The sequence below is a fragment of the Lathamus discolor genome, chromosome 12 (genome assembly GCF_037157495.1).
Source record: "Lathamus discolor isolate bLatDis1 chromosome 12, bLatDis1.hap1, whole genome shotgun sequence".
Taxonomy (NCBI): domain Eukaryota; kingdom Metazoa; phylum Chordata; class Aves; order Psittaciformes; family Psittacidae; genus Lathamus; species Lathamus discolor.
The window spans coordinates 11,729,743-11,751,305 of record NC_088895.1 but is presented as its reverse complement, the minus strand read 5'-3'; the positions used below and the strand labels follow the sequence as shown (position 1 = coordinate 11,751,305).

At 40.0% G+C, this 21,563-nt stretch overlaps 1 protein-coding gene across 1 annotated transcript in view; it reads left to right on the top strand.

The window, feature by feature from the left end:
• Positions 1-244: 244 nt before the first annotated feature.
• The window catches only part of DNAH10 (dynein axonemal heavy chain 10), a 54,739-nt gene continuing 33,420 nt past the window's right edge, over positions 245-21,563 (top strand). The window contains exons 1-29 of the mRNA XM_065692887.1: positions 245-485; positions 2,318-2,439; positions 3,141-3,240; positions 3,609-3,724; positions 4,004-4,208; positions 4,908-5,068; positions 5,789-6,019; positions 6,664-6,854; positions 7,330-7,528; positions 8,088-8,282; positions 8,896-9,066; positions 9,778-9,954; positions 10,291-10,413; positions 11,126-11,292; positions 12,009-12,160; positions 12,547-12,711; positions 13,392-13,599; positions 14,174-14,330; positions 15,482-15,958; positions 16,107-16,265; positions 16,593-16,709; positions 16,782-16,884; positions 17,123-17,301; positions 17,954-18,165; positions 18,480-18,636; positions 19,071-19,304; positions 19,404-19,526; positions 19,934-20,167; positions 21,089-21,312. Of these exons, the coding sequence (XP_065548959.1) occupies positions 245-485; positions 2,318-2,439; positions 3,141-3,240; positions 3,609-3,724; positions 4,004-4,208; positions 4,908-5,068; positions 5,789-6,019; positions 6,664-6,854; positions 7,330-7,528; positions 8,088-8,282; positions 8,896-9,066; positions 9,778-9,954; positions 10,291-10,413; positions 11,126-11,292; positions 12,009-12,160; positions 12,547-12,711; positions 13,392-13,599; positions 14,174-14,330; positions 15,482-15,958; positions 16,107-16,265; positions 16,593-16,709; positions 16,782-16,884; positions 17,123-17,301; positions 17,954-18,165; positions 18,480-18,636; positions 19,071-19,304; positions 19,404-19,526; positions 19,934-20,167; positions 21,089-21,312 (5,300 nt within the window). The remainder of the gene's footprint in view (positions 486-2,317; positions 2,440-3,140; positions 3,241-3,608; positions 3,725-4,003; positions 4,209-4,907; positions 5,069-5,788; positions 6,020-6,663; positions 6,855-7,329; positions 7,529-8,087; positions 8,283-8,895; positions 9,067-9,777; positions 9,955-10,290; positions 10,414-11,125; positions 11,293-12,008; positions 12,161-12,546; positions 12,712-13,391; positions 13,600-14,173; positions 14,331-15,481; positions 15,959-16,106; positions 16,266-16,592; positions 16,710-16,781; positions 16,885-17,122; positions 17,302-17,953; positions 18,166-18,479; positions 18,637-19,070; positions 19,305-19,403; positions 19,527-19,933; positions 20,168-21,088; positions 21,313-21,563) is intronic.

Below are 21,563 nucleotides of genomic sequence, written 5' to 3'. Positions count from 1 at the left end.
CACACGAATTCCGAATAAAACCCCATCTGCGCTCTCTGCGCCTTGCCTGTCCCCTGCGCCGGGCAGCGCTGCCATGAGCAAACGTGTCCCGGGCCGCCCGCTCGGCCGCCACGCCTGAGGTAAACGGGCGCCCTCGCGGGGCGGCCTCCTGAGGCGGGCGGGCGGGCGGGCGCTGCCATCGCTCCTCCCTGCCCTGTTGCTGTGGCTACCGGGAGGCGTCGGCAGGGCCCCGGGGGTCGCCGCCATGAGCGCGGACGATGTGCGGCTGCAGTGGGTGCGGGACCGAGCGCTCGCCGCCCTGGGGCTGACCCATCCGGCGCCGTTCGAGGAGCTGCTGAGCCGCGGCCGTGGCGAGGAGGCGCGCACGGTGCTGCGGTTTTTCGACCGGGGCACCCCCGAGCGCAGGGACGAGGAGAGGGAGGCGGGCGCGGCGCTGCTGCTGCTGCGGGCCGAGCGGCGCGGCGGGGCCGGTGAGGAGGGAGCGGGTGAGGTACCTGTCCTTCCCTGCCCAGCTCCATGGCCCCCCTTGGGCCCCTGTTTGTCCCGTGTGCTGAGCCCCCAGCACATAATGGAGACATTATCCTTGTCCTCACCGCTTTCCATCCCTTGGGCTGCGTCCAGGCCCGATCTCGCATTCCACCCTTTTCCAGACCTTTCTGTTTGTGCCCTGGTGGGATTTGCGCCATCCCCGCTGCAGAGCAGTTTTATCCTGCCTTCCCCCCGTTTTGTGTGCGCGCAGTACGGGGGACACAGACCGCTTTGCAGGAGGAAGGCTCAGGTCACCTCGTTCCTGAGCAGGTCGCTGAAATGGCGTCCTCAGTGGTGCTGGAAGGAAATGGGTGTTTTGAGCAGCCAGGGCGCAGTTGTTGGCGGCCATGTTGCCACAGGGGCTGAATGCGAGTAGCTAATGTGGCTCTCTAAGGCAGATCTGGCCGTATCTGTAACGTAAACAGCTCCTTGTGCTAGGCAGCAGATCTGACTTTGTGTTTTCTAAGGTTTCTGCCTCAGGATGCTCCTTTGAAAGAATGCTATCCTGGTTTGGCTCTTTCCAAACAGATGGGGAGAAAGAGGCTGGTTGGGAAGAACCAAGTCAACTCACAAAGACACATCTCCCATCCAGTCGTTGTCTGTGACCTCTTTTACTGGCTTTAGAATTTCAAGAGTTTTAGAGATTAGTTTTATTTAAATAACTAGAATGAATACATTGCCTTTAGTAGGAATGAATTAATCCCCCTTGCTTGAGAGCTGCAAGCTCTTCTTTCCTCTGATGCAGTTGAAAGTGGTCATCCTGTAAAGCATGAAGGTTGGTCCAGTGCTGTAACCACAGTATTGCAGATAAGCCTCTCACAAAAAACTGGAAAAGAATAAAGGCAAAGGGGTAGAAAGGGTGTCAGGAGATGTTCTGTGGCTGAGAGATTCAGTGTTCTGCTGTACCTGGTGTAACTCCCGCAAGCTTCTGAAACTTGGTACTTGCAGAAGCAAAGAGGCATGGCCTTGTATTTTACAGCCATAAAATCATTTTGTTCGTACTGTGCCGAAAGGGTAGGACTGCAGAAATGAGCTGCTGAAGCCTGGGGTGGGTGTAAGTAGACTGAAAGAATGGTACAGTTCAACTTCCTCCTCTGCACCTCTGAATGGAGGCAGCTGCAATGCTGCAGCTTAACACGCAAAAGCAGTAAGACAGGGAGAATTATTTATTGCTTGATAATGGTATCAGCACACAAAGGATCCAGTTGGGGATGCAGTTATGCCTTTTCCACTTCTCTTCAGTATCCAGAAGCCTGTGCTGAAAGGGGAGGAAGACATGATGCATCTTCTGAAAGAGCATAAAATAAAGTTCAAAATTCTTGACTGGCTCTGGGATTCATGCTGGCGCTCCTGTGTTACAGCGTCTTCACTGTCACTCCTTAGGCATGACTTAACTATACGCGTTTTCTACATCATAGATCTGGCATGACAAACCCCATAATTATTTGTATTTCCTTTTGCAAAGTGGTTTTGAAATGTGTTAATCTACTTATTTGGTCATAAACGATCAAATTTGTGTTGGAAAATGCTGGTAGGGATATTCTAAATAAAGACCAATTACCTGTGGAATGCAGTAGAGTCACTTGCTTATTTGGATTCAGTTCTTCAGCAAAAGTGCTGTCCTGTGGTAAAATGTACAATTAACACCAAGTTTGGATGGCTGGTTGTTGAAAGCTGATGCCGAAGATGGAAGAAAATGCTGTCAGTTTGAGAAGGAAATTGGAAGGATTCATCTTGTATGTGTGGAATATCTGTTCTTAAACAATTCTCTCATGCTATTCTTTGTTAGAGGTGACTCGGAAAGGCAAGGCATCTCTGCAATCTACAGGCAAAGAAAGTGGATCAGCTGTCTCTAATGAGTCTGAACTGGAGCAAAGATCTACAACTGACAGTGTGGAGCATGCACCTCAAGTAAGTGTTGCATTTCACTCTGTTCCTTTGTGGGTAAGATGCTGGCTTTCTGACACAAATGAAACTGGTGGGCACGTTGTACTGGAGGTGCAGTGCAGAGCAACTCAGTGCAGAACAGAACATTTTGAAAGAACAGGAATTTCCATTCAAAACCAATACCCTGTAAGGTAACCTCTGACATGGCTGACAAGGTGTTGCAAAGGTAATTTACTTAGCCAAAGTCAGACTTTTGGTGAGAAAATGCAGCAGTGAATTATTCAGGTGTCACATTTGCTATTCCCAGAGCTGCTTGTAAAAGAAAAGTTTCAGTTAAAATTACTGCTAGATAAAGACATCATGAGAGGAGCATGTAAGGAACTGTGAATGGAAACTTTTTTACCTCTTTTATGCAATTAGCTGGTCAGGATGGAGTTTGTAACTAGGTTTGGTGTATGACTGAGATGCAGGTGGAAGGGGAATAAGTGCTTGTACATTCTCAGGAAGGTATGGAGGGGCAAGCATTTAAGTGCTTTTTGGTTTCCTATGTTTCAAGCACTAAAGCTTTTAGTTCTCTTGGTTTGGAAGTCAACATTGTTTCTAAAGCTGATGATTTAAACTAATGATTCTGTCCTTTGGCTTACAGCAGGCAAACAACTTCTTACTGTTAAGAAATGTGGCAGCGAACAGGAATAGCCAGAATTCCTTTTTATTTTCTGTTTCAGCTAAAAAAGGATGGCAAAGTGCGTTTTTTTGTGGCTCTTGATGAAATTCCTGAAGAATTTGTGTCTGATTCTAGTGTGTATTTTCTGAGGAACACAAATGGTATGTGCCTGACTCAAATTCTGATACACAGCAGCAGTGTGTTCTGTTCTGGTAGTTCATAAACTGAATGACAATAGTTATTCCAGCATCTGGAGTAGCTCTGTTTCTGGTCTCAGTCAGACCTCAGTATCTAGCTCCAGCCCCATAGGAAACAGCTTCTACGCTAAAGCAAACAGGCATTTCCACACCTATCTCCGGGAACTCTCAACAGTATGTTAACTTTAATGTAGTGCTGGTGACTGGTTCCAGCATAAACATTTAAGGGGGCTCACCAAGCAGCAGTATGAGTGGTTTGAGGCTATGGAAAGGACATTATGCTTTCTGTATCAAGTAATCAGATTTATGCTAATTGTTTGTATACTGTTTAGAAAGTGTTACTGAACCTAGTGACCTGTCTGAAGCTAATGAAGTTCTCCCTGAAGTGATACAGTTTGGTGTATTGACCAGTGATTCTCTTTTGATGCTAAAGAATGTAGTCCCACAGGTAAGTGTGTTACAGCTTTTATATATGGAGTGTTTCTGAGTGATTTGCCTGTTTATTATTCTGCAGACCAGATGAACTATGCATAAGAAATACGAACATTTAATGAGTGACTCTCATATGCCAGATAGTTTTTGTTAATCCTTGTTTGATATTTTGTTCCCAAATTTTTGTAAAAATGTGGAGATGGGCATTATTTCATTGCCTGGTCCTATATGAGAAACATTTAAGAGTATTTTTTAATATGAACCATCTAATCTGTGTTACCTGTTTGAATTATAGATGTTTTCAGCAGCTCTCTCCTATGGTCAGCAGCAGACTGGGGAAACTTCATTTCGTCCAGATAGTGAAAACACAGATTCTGAAAAAAGGCATTTACATGAGACTGAGTTTGCAGAAAAGAAAGAGCAGGCTATGGAATACTATAAAACTCAGATGAGGAACAAGATTCAAATGGATGAGCAGCAGACTATACAACATATTGCAGGTGAGTGTTCTGCCTGTGCCAGCACTCTGGTCTTCAGAGTACAAGACAGTAGAAAGAGGTTCACTTAGGAATGGCTTTACAGAGAATAACAAATACCTACAGTTTCTGGGGAAGCTCCAGACCTGATTAAAGTTTCTTTTTGCTGATAACAGCAATATTTTTACTGCCCTCAAGAATAGCATGCAGTATGGAGAAGTGGATGAAGTCAGTGATAATTTTCCAAACAGTCTGGAGTAGAATAGTAGAGAGGGTAAATATGCCTCATTGCTTACCAATGTTGCAGGAACTCAGGCCATAGCAGGGTACAAAAAGTTGGAGAGAATGAGACCTTCACATGTTGTTTATCATCCCCTCTCTGACAGGGGCTACTGTCATGCCATTAAGGAGAGTAGTGGCCAACAATAGGCAGATTGATAATCTTCAGCAAAATGCTAATCTTGGTTCTTAAGAGTTAGAAAATGGCTTAAGGTTTGAAAGCTGAGAGCTTTTCATGTATTTTGAGAAATATATTTTAGCTTGCTCTGTGTTAACTGTCAAGCAATTGGCTGTATTTTACTATATTCTGAAGGAGGCAGAGCAGGAGGTATGTTACCTATCCTCAATTAGCCAACAAAATGGAAGGCATAAATGGTTTCAGTACTGTTACTTTATCAATGCTGACAGAACAAGACAGTTAAATCTATGTGCCTTTTCTTCCAGTAGGAGCTATGAAACTGGAGATGCCAACTGTAAATCTGACTAGGGAAGTGACTGTCCTTGCCACAATTCCAGAAGTTGTTAGATCTCTAGAAAGTTGTGCAGTGACCTGGCAGAAATTAATATCTGCAGCTCTGGAGGAACAGCTGGCAAAGGTTCCGCAGGTAATGTTGCCTATAGCATTGTAATATTGCCTATAACACCAAGCTTCCTTTATTCCCAGAGTCATTACTTCATTTCCCCATCATAATCTCTTTGAATGATTGGTGCTTATTTCTTATCCATCTTTATGTCTGTTAGGAAGCCATTTTCTAATTGATGTGAAGTGGAACAAAACTAGTGAGGAACTGTGTGACTCTGGGAAATAGAATATAAATAGAATATGAAGTAACTCAAGGCAGATCCTACCCATACAGGGTAACTGTAGGTAAAAGCACTTCTATCTGCACTCTTCTAAAGAGCCATGAAATATTAAGATCTGCAGTGATTATTAGTTTTTTAAATAGACAACTATATTTTTGCTTGGAAAAAAATCATATCCCTCAAAAAAAATTCCAGTTGTGAGGTTCTGATTCTACAAACACTTATGACTAATGCCATTACAAATACTCAGGGATTTTATGTCTACAAAGTTACTTGTGCATAAGCTTTTTGCAGGCATGGACTCTCCAGCTCCAACTCACGGATACACCTCCCATGAGCATTTCCCTTCTGACTCTTGATTTCAAGGATCTTTGGTCTGTGTTTTTTGCATGGTTGAATCATGTCAGTTTTTTTCTCATCATACAGCATATTGAAAAGAAGGAACAAAAGTCCTGGTTAGAGGATTTCACTCTGACGTAATGGTGATTTAGAATTTATATTTTATTTCACATTACTTTTAGGGCAATGGTCCTCTTGCAGAAGTTGACTTCTGGCGTGAAAGAAATGATACTCTAAGAGCTCTTGGTGAACAGACAAAGCTTCCAGAAATGCAAAAAGCCTTGCAAGTGTTACAGGAAGCTGAGTCTGAGCATATTGGAGATTTACAGATAGTCTTAAGTGACCTCAGAAAATATCATACAGAAGCTCTAGATAACTTTAAGTTCCTTGCAACTCTTGAACGCCATTTGAAGGTATGTACCCTGAAGAAAACTTCGTGGAATTTAAGTGTAATTACCTGAGTTTGGTTTCTCTGATGATATGATCACCTCTTGTTTAATTTTTACTGTTTATCAGCAATAAAGATACACTCTAGCTTTTTATATTTAATAGAAAAAAAGCTTGCTTGTTGTGTTTGAGTTACAGTTGATCTAATATTTGAATCCCAGAGCTGTGAGCAGCTTGGTTTGTAAATCAAAGCCTTGGGAGAATTTGATAGCGTAGCTGAACTGGGTAGAACAAAGATTTCTCTGCTCCATTTTTGAGGTAGCATTTGTCATGGATTACAGCTGGTGTCTCAGTTTTTAAGTTTAATTGAAGATAATCCAAACATCTAAATGAAGAGTTGAGCCAAAACTGATTTTGGGACATCTTTTACAGAGAAGAGAGTATTAATGAGACAGGATCTAAAAAGCATTTAGAGCAATAAATGCAAATTTGCGCATCCTTAACCATGTGTGTTACTTAGGCACCAGGGTGTTTCCTTGACTGGGTTGTTCATTTAATAATGTCCCACTTTCCTGACTTCAGGTATCTGTAGAATAAATGTTGTTTATTGAATATGGATTTGTATATTTTCATGACATCTTATTCACAGTATTGATAATGCATTTAACAGAACTTAACATATGGCACTGGTTTTAATATTGTCTTGGACACAATTCCTTCCCTGATGAGTGGCCTGAGAGCAGTGTGGATTATCTCACGGCATTACAGCAAGGATGAGCATATGGTTTCCTTCATGGAGCGAATTGCATGGGAAATTGCAGAAAGAGTGAACAGAGCTGTGGATTTACACACACTGTTTAAGTAAGTACTGGATTCCTGTTTAGCTAGGAGGTATTTATTAAAAGCTTTGCCTGTTCTACACAAAGTGCAGTAGATAACACTTTCATCAAATAGGTCTCAGTGTTTTTCACTATCTGAAGTTGTATTAGAAGATCAAAAGTGGATTTATTTTGTAATTTTCCTAAATTACTGAATCATCCCTGAAGAAATAGGTGCTTGTCCTCCTTTGTTTCAAAAGGAGATAGATAAGTCAATAAACCCAGTAGAATTACAGTGGTAAAAAAGTGGCATAAATGTCATCAAAATCAGTCCTGAAATAATACCTCCTTTCAAAATCAGTCACACTGAAAATTAAGACCTCACAGTTGTAAGTTTTTCCTGGATCTTATATAATTAGAAGCTGCTAAACCAGGGTATATTCATCCAGTAGAGTTACCATTTTCTATCTATAGTCTTTCTATCTATAGTATCTTAACTGTTCTGATTTGATTAATAGAGAAGATATAGCTGCTGCAAAAAAGAAAATAGCAGATGCCAAAAGCACTCTTCAACAATGGAGGAAATGTTATTTTGCTGTTCGTGCCCAAATTGAAGCGTCAGGAAGAGAACCACACTGGGAGTTTGACCAGAAACGTTTATTTGGAAAAACAGATTATATGGCTTCAGTCTGTCAAGATCTGATTGATATTTTGCAGGTAGTAATATAGACAATAGAGATTGTGTGATCACTGTCTTACTCTGTAGAGGAGATTCTTTTGTACTGTAGTTGTTGAAATTTTAACGGCCTTTAGTTTTGTGATTAAGACCTGAGCAGTGCCTTAGATTCCAGCAAAGCTGTGCTTAATGCTTGAGTCAGAATAACTCTTCTCAAGCTACTGGTTGAGGAAAGATGCTACTGTGTATGTTGCTGTTACTGACATAGAGACTTGTAACAATTGTTTCACAGATTCGCAGTTTTGATGGTGTGCTGGTTTAATGGTATAATTTTAGATAAAATAAGCATTTATATATACTACAATATAAAATTTGACCTATATGAATCAGTACATCAGTTGCAGGATAACATATGAATGGAGAGCTGCCATGTTTAGGGTCATTTAAGTCTTTACGAAATGTAGGTCACAGCAGGAATTGATCATTCTCTGAGCTGGTTTGGTTTATTTTAGGGAAATAGTATCAGAAAGATGTATTAAATGGCAGAAAAACCACCACCATTAAAGAGAACCTTTCTGGTATGTTCTTCTGAATTAACAGGTCACTGAAGAGTTTTACAATGTATTTGGTCCTGAACTGAAAGCTGCCACAGGGAATCCAAACCATGTTGATGATCTGCTGATGAGGGTAAATGAGCTAACTAGGCCTATTGAAGAACTGTCTTTTGACCCTTTTAGCATCAAAAGTGCACGTGGCTGGAAATCAGTTATGGAAGATTTTAGAGAAGAAGTTACAGTAAGTACCATGTACTGTGGTTCCCCCCGTTAATTCCTATCTACACATTCCTTCTAGAATAGCAACATTTTCATTTAAAGAGAATGTAAGTTTGCAAGGGAAAAGACTCATGCATAGGTGAAAATGTGAGGAATTTGCCCGATTTTTTAAGTCAGTGTCCTGTTTCCAAAGTAGTTTTGTTTATAGTTTCACTTCATCTTGAAAATGGTGAAGGAGACGTCTGTTTATTGGCAGAGTTGCTGCAGCATGAACAGAGGCTCCATATGACCCCCTTTATTCATATGCTGACGTGTTCTCAGTCATGTCCTACAAAGAAGTAAAACTTTCTTTTCTGGATTCATTCAGTCCTTCACCCCTCAGCCAGGAATACCCACAGTGTATAAATTATTACATTGTTTTTTGTGATTTATATACCTTCCCAGCAAACACACTGATTAACATTCATTTCCTGCAGCTTACTGGAAAGCCATCAGTTTATTAGTAATTTATAAAACAAAACATAGTAATGATATGCTTGACCACTCTTATAGACACGTATTTTTATTTTGCCTTCCTTTCTTGGTTTTGCAAGAAGAATCTCTATGTAATAGGATTTCTTGGCCTTCTTGTTTAGGTTATTGAAGAAGAGACTAAATACTTTATTGATGAATCTTTTAAGACCCTTCGATCAGCAGAAGCTGCATTTGACGTACTGTTAAACTTGAAACACATCCGGTCTCGTGAAGCCATCAGTAAGCAGATGATGATGAAGTTCAATGATATTTTGGACCAATACTGTAAAGAGGTATTGAATTTGAAGATTTCTTATGTAGTACATTCAGCCTTTTACCTAGTGAAAATGAGAAATCTGTGTATATGTCTAAGTAACTGTATAGTGTCATTTACTATCAGAAAGACTGAAAGGTTTACAAAAGAAACGTAATTGCTTTCACTTTTGGGAGCCTGTTGGAGAAACAGTGTGGTTAATTTGCTGAAATGGATGTGCATATCTGTGTATGGGAGCCAAGAGATATGTACATTACTCTGAATGCAGCAAGGCTTGGGGCTCTTCCCTTACTTGTGCACAGCAGTTCCACAGTTGTCCTTCCTGAGGAAACAGATCTTTTACACCCTACAGTTTTCTTGTGATGGACAAGTCCATAGCATGACCAAAAGGTGTCAGCGATAACCATGAAGGCAGAAATCATTTAAGTCATGTTGAAGCCTGTATGTTGGAAAGCTTTTCATGTCATACCGTTTTTCTTGATATTTCAAAGAACATGGAGTTAATAAAATATAATCTTACAGAAAACACTGCCACAATAGCAGTTCCACAAGGTGCAGAAAGGAAGACATTCTCGGTAATACAATTAATACAAACAAGAGATGCATGAAAAGAAAGAAAAAGGAATTGTTTTTATCCTGCTGCTGGAATTAGCAGCTTGTGCAGATTGTGTACTGACCATGGACAAGCAAGTGGAGAAATGATTCTTTGCAGTGTTTTATTCTCTTCTAGGTTGAAAGCATTAACCGAATCTTTGTTGAGAACCTCAAGGACCCACCTTTGTACAAGAATCATCCTCCAGTGGCTGGAGCAATATACTGGTCCCGGTCCCTTTTCTATCGAATCAAACACACTATTATTCGATTTCAAGAAGTAGAGGAGTTGCTTGCTAGTGAACATGGGAAGGAGGTATGTTGGTTCTTTTGAGATTTAATGAAGGAAGAAATCCTTTCTTCATACATTTCTTCTAAAGATGTGAAAGTGCTCTTAGTGGGGTGGAGTTTCAAGAATATCTTTGCACACAGCAAGACATGTTGGATGTGGAAAGATGATTGGGACCTTCCCACTGTTTCCCAGAGAGACAGTGACAGAATTCAAGAGCCTAAATTCTCCATTGCCAGCATTAATTACCAACATTACTTGCCCTCTTATTTAATAAAAAGTAGAAACCATCTTGAGACACCATATTAAGACAGTTTACTTGAACATTTCTCTTGGTCTTTAAAATGAGTCTTTCCTTTCTAGGTGAAACAAATATATCTTCGAGTGGCCAAGAAAATGAAAGAGTATGAAGATCAAAAATACAGTCAGTGGAGAGATGGGATACAACATGTACTCCCACCCTTACTAAAAAGTTCTCTGCTGACTGTCAGCATTGATGGAGCTGCAACCAATATTAATCCAGAGACTTCTGAGCAGGTGAGATACAGGAAGACAGTAAACCAGACTTCTCTGCAGGGGAGAACTGAAACTTGTCTGATGGTCAGTGAGATTGTTCTAAGAATAATGTTTTAAATACAGTTTTTGAAAGGAAAACCTCAAAAGTCCTGAGCTCAAAATTATGTGTGGTCCTTTATAAGACGTAGTCGCTGAATGACCTGGCAAATGGATGATGTTGTTTCCCTATGTGCTCTTTTGTGCTGTAATTACTGTTAATTTTGGGGTTTGGTGCAACATCTTTGGGACATTACAACAAAACTTGGGACCGAAGTTAGTCAGAGGTAGGTAGGTAGGTAGTGGTAGTTTCCCAGCAGAGATCATGCAGAATCCTGTTCAAACTTCTGTCTGACTATGAACTTCCACTGGGATTTCTGTTGTAGCTGGTTGCAGCAGTACGTAAACAGGTGATTTGGTTTCTTTCTTGTGGTGAGCTTTCACTTAAGAGGTAGCTGTGTACTGTTTCTGAAACTAGAATGCTAAGGCTGCTATTGAAACATAAAGGCATTTCCACAAGCTCTGAATGTCAGCCATGGTGACTTTTACATACCACCTTATCGGATGTCTCCAAGAGCTGATCTTCTTCTTGCGTTGTAACAGTTTGGTGTTCCTCTCCTTTCTGCTGCTTTTTCTTGTATTGCAGAGCTCTGTAAAAGAGGAGCCTGTCACAAAGAAAAGTGTCCGCTTCATAGTGAATTTTTCTCCGTTAATCCAAGAGATTATCATTGAAACAAAGTACATGGAACAACTAGGGCTTCCAGTCCCAGAAACAGCAAGATACGTGGCATTACAGGAAGACAAGTACCTTAGGTAAGGCTTTTACAGAGAATTTGCTCACATGCAGACTTATGGCAGTGTTTCAAGTGATTTTACTCCAAATCCGAATGGGCTCTGAGACTTCAAGTTTGGAACTATGAGAGCTCTTAGTGACTTTTTAAAGGGTAAAATTACTAATGAGCATGTTAGACTAATAAGCTTTTCTCCGGCACTGTCTGCATCCTTTACCCTGCAGGACTATGTTATACAAATTAACCTCTCATCAAAATCAGAGGAAAACCAAGGAAAGTAATTTGTTTTGTGATGAATTGTTAACATAATTTTGATTTCAGCTCCCACATAAATTTACTGCTGCTTTCTTCTTGTATAGCCTTAGATAAGTCACTTTTGTCCCCATTCTTACAGGCAGTTAGCACACAGGTGTGCTGATAAGAGCCCTAACTGGATTTTAAAGTTCACCTATTGAGTTCACTTCTGTGCTTCAAAGTGAAGCTGTCTTAAAAGCTTCTTCTGAGTTGGTGCAGGAGAGGTTTGTCTGGTTGCCATAGGAGCCATATGAAATTTTCCTTTTGTTCTTAATAGAAAATTAATTGCATTTATAGTCAATACATGTTCAGTGTTTATTTCTGCAGATTTTGCTCCATGTGGAGTCTGGAATGATGGAAGTGATCTGCTCTTTGATCTGAATTCAGAGCTGTATTTCCAGAAAATCATGATTTTTGTTTTGTTGTTGTTGCTGCACTCCTTAGGTGTACAGACAGATTGCAAAACGTGCTGGATCAGTATCACAAATTAATGGAAACACTGAACGAAGCAGAAATTGAGCTGCTTGATGACCATATTAAAAAACTCTGGGAAGTATTCAAATCAGGGCACAGCAGACTCAATTGGAACTCCTTAGGTAATGGAGATACTATTTTTAAATGGCTGTGGGTACTGATTTTCAGTTTAAAAATCTCTTCAGTTCTGCAGTCTATTCTTTATGCTGTGTGACAGCAGTGTATCCCTAAATGATGCATCCTATTGCCACGGTCAGAGTCAGAATAGTAGGTTAGACAAACCCTCCTTCTTACGTTTTTATTGTATTTAAAAACCTGAGTGGAAAGGGACAGAGACCCTTAGGTAATAGCTGTAAGGGATCTAGATGAAGGATTAGATGAGAGATCATCTAATCTATGTTTCTGCAGAGCATCAGTCCATTCTTAGACATAAAACCACATCAGGTTGTGACAATTTTGATGCATTGGTGAAATATTTGTTAAAAGAAAGGTTGTGATTTATTTCAAGGGATTGGCGACTTTATTTTCCGATGTACACAAGCTGTCAGGATGTTTGAATCACTTGTCCATCAGATTCATAATATTTCTGAAGACATAAGCAGCAGACTTCTGTTCATAGAATCAACCAGTCTTTTTAAGTTCCCACTTCCAAAAAATGGTGATAAGCTTCCTGGTAAGTCTTTCTATTTTCATTTCCAAGCTCCGTTTTGCTGTCAGCTAATTTGTATTTTTAGTTGCTACAATGAACCTTTTTTAAGTGTTGCCAAAACTAGTTACAGCAGCATTTCATAGTGTGACAGGGGAAGCGCAAGCAGAGCTTCAGTACCCTAAAGCTGATGGTGTCAATGAGAGAAATGTAAAGATGAGTATAAAGTAAGATAATTTGATTTGTGTCTCCCTTGCTTTTGGTCACTTCCCCCTTAGTTTTCCTTTGATTTCATATCCTTCTTGTATGCAGTAGTGTAGTCTTAGAGCTGCAATGTGCATGGAGTGCCAGCTCCCTCTGGGCTGTCTGAACCAAACTGAGTTCTTCAGATGGAAATTGCAGTGACCTGATTGCCCCCCAGGTCTCTCTGTCACTTGAGTGAGCAGGTGATGATTCAGATTTCTTTCAATGGTTTTTAAGTCTTACAAAGGTTACTTTCACATCTAGTGGCTGTTATTAAATGATTGAATCTATTTTAAATCAGAGGGCTGAAATATTAATAAATTAAGCATTAATAAGTGAAAATATTTTTTATTAGTATACAAGATCACTTTCCTATTCACAAGTCAAGCCCAGCTCATTATTCCAGCATGCATGTCACTTAGGTCTTTTGCAGTTAATAAAGCTATTTTTTGTATCTTTTGCAGAAGCAAGAGAATTTTTTGAGTATGTTATGTGTGAAAGAGCAAAAGATGTGGCACACATGGTTAGAAAGTATTCTGCAATCTCACAATTGCTAATAAAAGTGGAAGGACGAGTCACCAACACAAACAGTGGCAAATCTCCAAAATTAACTTCCTATTATGCGTACTGGGAAAACAGGATTTATCAGGCGTTGACACAGTTAATTGTGAAGTAAGTCAGTCGTTTGCTTTAATGGATTTTCAGTCTTCCATCTTCAGGTTTTTCTGGATGTGTTGATCAGTATGTATATTGATAACTCTGTTTGAACACCTCTGTGATTTGCAGTTGGAGATAGATTTGTATTTGTATTGTTTTCCCCTGTGAAGAATGTAGAACTGATAACAAGGTAGAGGAGAAACCTAAAGCTTTCAACCATTTCTTCTTATGATCTGTGTCTTTATAATCTGGTCCATGCTCAGCTGACTTCACTGTGCTTTGTTAGCTGGCTCTTCCAATAGAGTTGACCATAGTCTCAGGGTCCTTTTGCACCAGGGTATCCTCATTCCTTCCTTCCAATAGCTTCATTTAACTAGTCCAGCTTTTGCGTTAAATCAGTATTAGTGGGACAATTTTGCTACGATACATATCAGTGTTTCCAGCTGAAATCAGTGGTAACTGACTTCAGACAGTTCTGCTTACATATCTAAGCCCATACCTGGTAATTGCAGTCTGTGTTGAGCATTTCCACTGGGGGCAGCACCTGGTTATTACAGACTTCGACATGATCTTTCTTTTCTTTTCCCAGGAATCTGCAATCTTTCAATGCAGCTGTTCTTGCAAATGTGCCACTGTTCCAAACAGAAGCTATTTTATCTGTTCCTGAGATAACCTTAGAACCTAATGCCAGTGAGATTGACAAAATAACCATAAAGTGTATCCGAGACTGTGTTGAGGTCACTAAGGTGATTTTTGACAAAGATTTACTTGTTGCCAGAGTTTGCTTGTGAAATGAATTAATCTTGCTTTATGTTTGGGCAAGCATAAATGTCAAGGGAAGATTCATATCGCTTTATCTTGAGATCCGGTACATTGTTCTAATTTACAGACTGTCCTAATTTTGCAAACTGATGACAAAGGAAAAAAAATTGCCGTAAGTGCAATTTTTACTCAGGCAAGATTATTTGTTACTTTGCAGCAGTTTTGCCACTGTAAGGGCATGATTTGGTTCTATAAATCAGCATACATCAGAAGGAAATACTTTTCAGATTGCACTGCAGTCTGAATCTAGTGTTTCTTTCTGGTGTATGTATAAGATGGTGGAATAAGGAATGTGAGTAGCCTTCAGTATATCACAGCTCTTCTCGAAAGCAGCAGAAAACCAAATCAGAAGTGTTGGGAGAAGGGCATCCAGGACACAGCTGGGACAGCAGGTTTACAACAGATGAAATATCTGGCTTGCTGGCAAAGATGTAGCAGTATTCGCCTGCATAAATATGTTCACATTGAACTGCTTTCCAGAAAAGAAGCCAAATATTGTGGCAGTGTTCCTGCCTTGTGCTGATGGAGAAATGATTCCACATGTCATCTGAAACCAGTAAATTTAGATTTAAGTGTCTCTCCTATGCTCAAATTTGCTGTCCTGCTCCACTGTTGCATCCAGCCTTTTTAATCTAATACCTATTTCTCTGTGTCATGCTATCTTGCTGCTCTGCAGAGATTTTAAAAGCAGACTGAGTAATGCATGGAAAGGTTTTGTTAGGATTAAATTAACTCTTAAGTTTATGGGAAATGTAATCTCTTTTTTCGCTGCCAGAAAAACAGTTGATTTGGGAAATCATTTACACCACTTCCTACGTAGTCTCTTAAATAATGGTGAATTTCTTCACTGAAAAGGTTGTCAAGCATTGGGACAGCCTGCCCAGGAAAGTGGTTGAGTGATGTGGCACGCAGGGACATGATTTAATGGTAGACTTGGCAGTGTTAGGTTTACTGTTGGATTCAATGATTTTAAAAGGTCTTTTCCAATGTAAAGGATTCTGTGACTCTATGGGTGATTGATAAAAATGACTCCTTACAAAGTAACTTTTTTTCAACCCTGTCTTGAAAACTCCAGCACTTTGTACGATGGATGCATGGTACATGTATTGAATGCCCTCCTCAGCACGTTGAGGAAGATGAAGTTATCACTTTTAGCTTTTACACCGACATCTCCCAGAACCCTCTGATAATTGAACAGGCTGTTCTCATAATTCAGAATGTCCGCAAACTCCTGTCTTCTCTCAACAAGTATTTGAACCAATGGAAGAGGTACCACCTGTTGTGGAAGGTGGACAAAGATGTAGCCATGGAGAAGTTAGCTGCAGAAAAGGCTGCTTGTGTCACCTTTGATGACCATTTTCAGTACTATTTGAAGATAGCTCAAGAAGTGACTCAACAGCCCATGAATAAAGATGAACAATGCATCAGGCTTCAGCTGGCTCCTTTGGCCTGCGCAGTGGAGGAGAATGCTAGAGGCTGGGTGATGTCACTTGGAAAGTTGCTTAATGAGTCTGCAAGACAGGAACTCTTCAGTCTTCAGGAGGAGATTCAGGTAGGCGTTTTCAGCTTGGTTTTATTATCTTTATCACATGGACTGAAAATGAATCTGCAAGTTATTTACTTGTATTTGACTCATCGTTATGATTCTGCCTAATTGCTTTGTCAGTGTTGCTTCTGGAAACTGTTTTTACTTTTTGCAGAGATTAACAGAGAATCTTCAGAGACCTCCTGATTCCCTGGAAGATTTCAAAATTGTCCTTGGTGCGATTGCCAACATCAAAAGCATGTCCTTCAAAGTGGAAGTGAAATATTTGGACATCTGGGAGAGATACCGAACTCTTGCAATGTACAATATTCCAGTAAGCGCATGTCTGTTAAACCGTTTCAGATGTGAGCTAGAGGCACAGATGCCTCTCATGTGAATGAATAATTGTTTTCCTCTAAAGACATGTCACAGAATCACAGTATTGTTGAGGTTAGAAGGGATGTCTGGAGAATGTCCGGTCCAGTTCTCCTTCTCCAAACAGTATCTCCACTGTAAAATGGACACATTGCATGAGTTTAAATCTGATTCAGATCACTTCAATGCTGATTTTGTGTTTTGCACATTTATAATGTGACCACCTATTCCTCTGTTTTTGGTGGCAAAGTATTTCTTGTGAGATATGTTACCTGTTTTGTTTTAGGTAGCTAAAGAAGAGCAAGACATGGCCAACGAGATTAAGGAAAAGTGGGATACCCTCTTCTATGAATCATCAGTAGTTGATCACAACCTTGGAGGCATAAAAAAAGCATTCACAAAGGTAACTTTTGTAATTAATCTTGAGGAAATTTAGAAATGGAAAGGAAAACCATTTAAACACCTTTCTCTTCAGATTACACAGCAACAAGTTGAGGACTTCAGCAAAGAGACAGAAGATTTCTTCCATAAATTCGTGACTGAGGGGCCTGGTTCTGTTGGGGAAGATCTTGATAAAGGTAAATTGATTAATGTGTGAAAAGTGGTGTCTTAAAGATACTACTAGTCTTCAGACAATTCTTCAAATGTTATCTAAATCGAGGAAATTGTGCTTTCCTGATTAATGTACAAACTGATCAACCAGGAATGTGTAATCTTTAGTGCTATAACTTGTACAGACTATATTCAAATCCTGTCTTATTTATTCCTCATGATCCATGGGATTGTTTGTCTAAAAAAATTCCTCTGCTTTCCCAGGATTGGAACTCATGGCCAGTTTTGAAAAAGAACTGGAAAAACTGGAAGATAGATGTCAGGAACTGGGCAGTATCGAGAAACTTTTTGACTTGCCAGTTACAATGTACCCTGAGCTAATGAAAGCACAGAATGATGTGAAAGGTCTAAAGCAGATCTATGAAATTTATGCATTACAAAAAGTAAGTATTGCACTCTGAATACACAGGTGCAGACAGGAGCAAACATACAGAAAAGGTGGGGAAGAGAAGAAGAGGCTGCATTGTCCTCTATTTTTGATCAACCTTGTCCTAAGCCTTTGCACGAAATTAGCTGTGACCTGTAATTGACTGTCACCATGAAATGATTGTGATGATGTTAGTACAGGACTAATAATGTCTCATAGTGGATCAAACACAGACTCTTATCAGATAGGAACAGACCTCCCCCTGCCCCTAATAATTGTTGGGTGCATGAGTCTCCTCATCATTTCAGTGGAACTACATTTGGATACAGGATGTGTACAGGTGACAGTGGGTACCTCAGGCTTTAACTCATCTTAACTATTTCTAATGAGTTTTATTTTTCCAAAATTAAAATGCCCTCTAAAGTGTGCTCTTAAGTATGCTTTTCCTCTTCTCTGTATCTCCTTTTGATTGTTTCTTATACAACTGGGTGTGTTTGGCTATGAATCTGTCTTGGACAGGAACCTGTCTCTTCCTCTATAAATGTTAATGCAATTACATCTACATCCTGACTGTGGACTCTAGATCTTACTGTAGTGGAAAGACTATTTTTTCTGGTCAGAACTAAAAGGAAATACAATTTTTTAACTCCTAATGACCTTGTTCCCAGGCAGCTAAAGATGAATGGTCTCAGACACTCTGGGTAGATCTCAATGTCCAGATTCTTCAGGAAGGAATTGAAGGATTTCTTAAAGCCTTTCGAAAGCTGCCCAGACAAGTACGTGGTATGCCAGTGGCCTTTCACTTGGAAACCAGAATGAAGGCATTTCGAGACTCTGTTCCTTTGTTGCTTGATTTGAAAAATGAAGCCTTAAGAGAAAGGTTTGCTTTGATTTATTTAACTCATTTTGTATATATAGGAATATTTTTTTCTTCTGTTAGAACTTTTAATTTCAGTCACTGTGGTCATACCATGTCCTGTAGCTTGAAACTTCACTTCCTGCATTATGAACTTGTGTCATAGCATGCAAAGTGACTACAATGACTAAGATTCTTTGTGTATTCAAGATACTGGTTCTTGTTTAAACAGCAGTGTGCTAAACGTGGTTTCATTATTCTATATTAAATTACATTTTTTTTCATTTTTGCTGTATCATGGTGGTTGGTACAGTTGTTGATGTGTCAATTTAAAACAGGCATTGGCAAGAACTTATGGAGCAAACAGGAATACATTTTGAAATGACAACAGAAACATTCACTTTGGAGAACATGTTTGCTATGGAACTTCACAGATACTCAGATGTTATCAGTGAAATAGTCGGAACTGCTGTTAAGGAACTTGGCATTGAGAAGGTAATGTGAGAAACGAGAATAAAACTGAAAAAGACATAGATGACAACAGCCTCAAAAATCTTTGAGATTTTTATATTGACATGGCAGCATGTTCAGCTATCTTCAGGGAGCTGCTATGATGTAACTGATGACAACTAAGATCAATAGCTCTGTTAGTAAGCTCCCATATGGCACAGACTTGTAGCTGTCTTGCCTTTGGCACCAGTATATCTGATTTCTGTTATCACAATAAGCAAGTTTGGCTTGTGAAAAAGGATCTGAAGAAGGATCCATTCTGTTGCCACCATCATGTTTTGAAATAGACCCTTCTTTTTATAAATCAGAGTTAGAAAATCTGGGTGAAAGTGTTGCTGAATCGTTTAATTTTTATGCTAAGATTAAACTTCTGTAGGTTTTGGAGACTGAAACATGCGTCTTTTTATGCTCACATGCAGGGTGTGAAGGAAATAACAGAAACATGGGAAAACATGAAATTCACTGTACAAGAGTACTTCAAAGGCACGGAGAAGCGAGGCTTTATTCTGGGCTCTGTAGAGGAAATTTTAGAGACTCTTGATGACAACAATGTCAATCTTCAGAGTATTTTGGGCAGTCGATTTGTGGCTCCTTTTTTTTCAACCATTCACCGCTGGGAAAAAACTCTATCATTGATTGGTGAAGTAATTGAGGTAGGGAAGAAAATGATGGACTAAGTAAGGGATGTGTGTTACTTATAATCAGGGTTTTCTACTGCATTTTCTTCTCTGATGGCAACATTTGATTCTTAGATCTGGACAGTGATTCAGAGAAAATGGATGTACCTGGAGAGCATCTTTATTGGTGGCGATATCAGATCACAGCTTCAAGAGGAATCCAAAATATTTGACAGCGTAGACAGCCTGTTTAAAAAGGCAAGTAACTGACTTGACTTGTGATCAGCATTACTATTTAGTGCATTTTGCTTCCACTTCCATAGTTTGCTGTAGTCTTCTGTGTCATTTGTAACACTGAGAATGGTATGTTATAATGAATTGAATATGAGTTTGGGGAACTCAGATATAGGCTTATGCTTGCATGACTTGGGATAGAGGCTGTTGCTTTTACAGTAGCATCTCCATGCTCTCAGCTTTGAAAGCATACTATCGCCATGTTTGCATGCAACAGAGCAGCAATGGGAAAACATGTTTAAAACTCTATTTCACTTCTGTAAGAACCTACACTGCTTGTGCAGCTTGTGTCCTTTTTCACTAGTTAAATATGATTTAGTATAATCTGTTGCTGTTCAGTATTTTCTAAACTTTCTTTTCTCTCTATGTAGATAATGGATGAAACTGTAAAAGACCCAACAATAAAAACATGCTGTGAAGCCCCAGATCGTCTGTCAGACCTCTATCATATAAATGATGTGCTGGAAAAATGTCAGAAAGGCTTGAACGATTATTTGGATTCCAAGCGAAATGCTTTCCCAAGATTTTTCTTTATATCTGATGAGGAGTTGCTTAGTATCCTTGGCAGCAGTAACCCGCTTTGTGTCCAGGAACACATGATAAAGGTACAAAGTCTGTCTGCTCACAGTGCCTTGTGGTGCTTTAAAAAGTTTAACAAACTATACTGTCCATGCTGTTAAGGGTGTGCTAATATTTATTGAATACAGAGAGCATAGAATCGTAGAGTAGAATCATAGAATAGTTAGGGTTGGAAAAGACCTTAAGATCATCCAGTTCCAACCCCCCTGCCACGGGCAGGGACACCTCACACTAAACCATCCCACCCAAGGCTCTGTCCAACCTGGCCTTGAACACTGCCAGGGATGGAGCATTCACAACCTCCCTGGGCAACCTATTCCAGTGCCTCACCACCCTAACGGGAAAGAGCTTCCTCCTTATATCCAATCCAAACTTTCCCTGTTTAAGTTTTAACCTGTTGCTCTTGTCCTGTCACTACAGTCCCTAATGAAGAGTCCCTCCCTAGCATCCCTATAGGCCCCCTTCAGATACTGGAAGGCTGCTATGAGGTCTCCACGCAGCCTTTTCATCTCCAGGCTGAACAGCCCCAACTTTCTCAGCCTATCTTCATACAGGAGGTACTCCAGTCTCTCATCATCCTCGTGGCTGAGCATCCTGGCAGCATCTTGAATGAGGTTTTGAGTAGCTGAATCAAATGTGATTGATTGACTCTTCTTGCTCTGATAATGCACAGTAGCAGTTATGGAAGAGGAACGTTGGTAGAGGTGCATTCAAGATGCACCCAAATGATCAGTCATTATAGAACCTTCCTGGGGAAAAAAATCAACGGGCCAAGCCATCTTGTTTACTCTGCAGTTGATATATCAGCATTTATATTTGATTACTTAGGAGTCATTTCTCTTTAGAGTCCATGGAAATTTTCTTTCACAATGGAACATGGACTAGACACACATCTTTGAAGCTTTGTTTCTAAAATGCCAGTGAATTTCTTTGTTGGTACATTTCAGATGTACGATAACATAGCCTCTCTGAGGTTTGAGGATGGTGATAATGATAAGAAAATTGCAGCAGCCATGATTTCTGCTGAGGGGGAGGTGATGGAGTTCTGGAAGGTTGTACCTGCTGAAGGCAGAGTGGAGAACTGGATGACAGCAGTGCTGGAAGAGATGAGACGAACGAACAAACGCCTGACTAAGGAAGCTATTTTTCGATACTGTGAAGACAGAAGCAGGTGAAGCAATCAGTAAGAATAGCGCAAATACATTGTGTTACTATGAGCCTGTAGCAATAAAGAAGAATCAAGACTTAATTTTTCGATACTGTGAAGACAGAAGCAGGTGAAACAATCAGTAAGAATAACGCAAATACATTGTGTTACTATGAGCCTGTAGCAATCAAGAAGAATCAAGACTTAATTTTTCAATGTTTAAACAATTTAGCCTGTATTTCTGTGTGTGGAGGGGGATGGATACATGCAAATGC